The sequence below is a fragment of the Buceros rhinoceros genome, unplaced genomic scaffold (assembly GCF_000710305.1).
Source record: "Buceros rhinoceros silvestris isolate BGI_N320 unplaced genomic scaffold, ASM71030v1 scaffold14989, whole genome shotgun sequence".
NCBI classification, from domain to species: Eukaryota; Metazoa; Chordata; class Aves; order Bucerotiformes; family Bucerotidae; genus Buceros; species Buceros rhinoceros.
In genome coordinates this window covers 28,805-29,078 of record NW_010433407.1, presented here as the reverse complement: position 1 = coordinate 29,078, position 274 = coordinate 28,805, and the positions used below count along the sequence as shown (strand labels likewise).

Below are 274 nucleotides of genomic sequence, written 5' to 3'. Positions count from 1 at the left end.
CACGGGTGCTTTGGGCTGCCTGGTTAACTTCTGTCCCTGCGAACAGTAAACAAAACAGTCACTTCTTTAGATTCTAAAGAGACAACAAACAGCACAAGACAAGATTTTTATTTGTAAGAGGAAAGCAAATGCTGCGTGTGCTTGTGGGAGGCTGGGGAGTCAGCGGGCAGCTGACAGGCCACTCTTGGGTTTTTGATGATGTTTTTATCTCTGACAGCGCATCACAACCTCCTCGTATACAGATCACTAACACAGGAACCACAAGGAATATGGC

General features: G+C 46.4%; 1 protein-coding gene across 1 annotated transcript in view; it reads right to left on the bottom strand.

The window, feature by feature from the left end:
• Positions 1 to 3: 3 nt before the first annotated feature.
• The window catches only part of LOC104500452 (sodium/bile acid cotransporter 7-like), a gene marked incomplete at both ends in the record, with an annotated part of 27,971 nt that continues 27,700 nt past the window's right edge, over positions 4 to 274 (bottom strand). The window contains one exon of the mRNA XM_010144100.1: positions 4 to 36. Coding sequence (XP_010142402.1) covers positions 4 to 36 — 33 coding nt within the window. The remainder of the gene's footprint in view (positions 37 to 274) is intronic.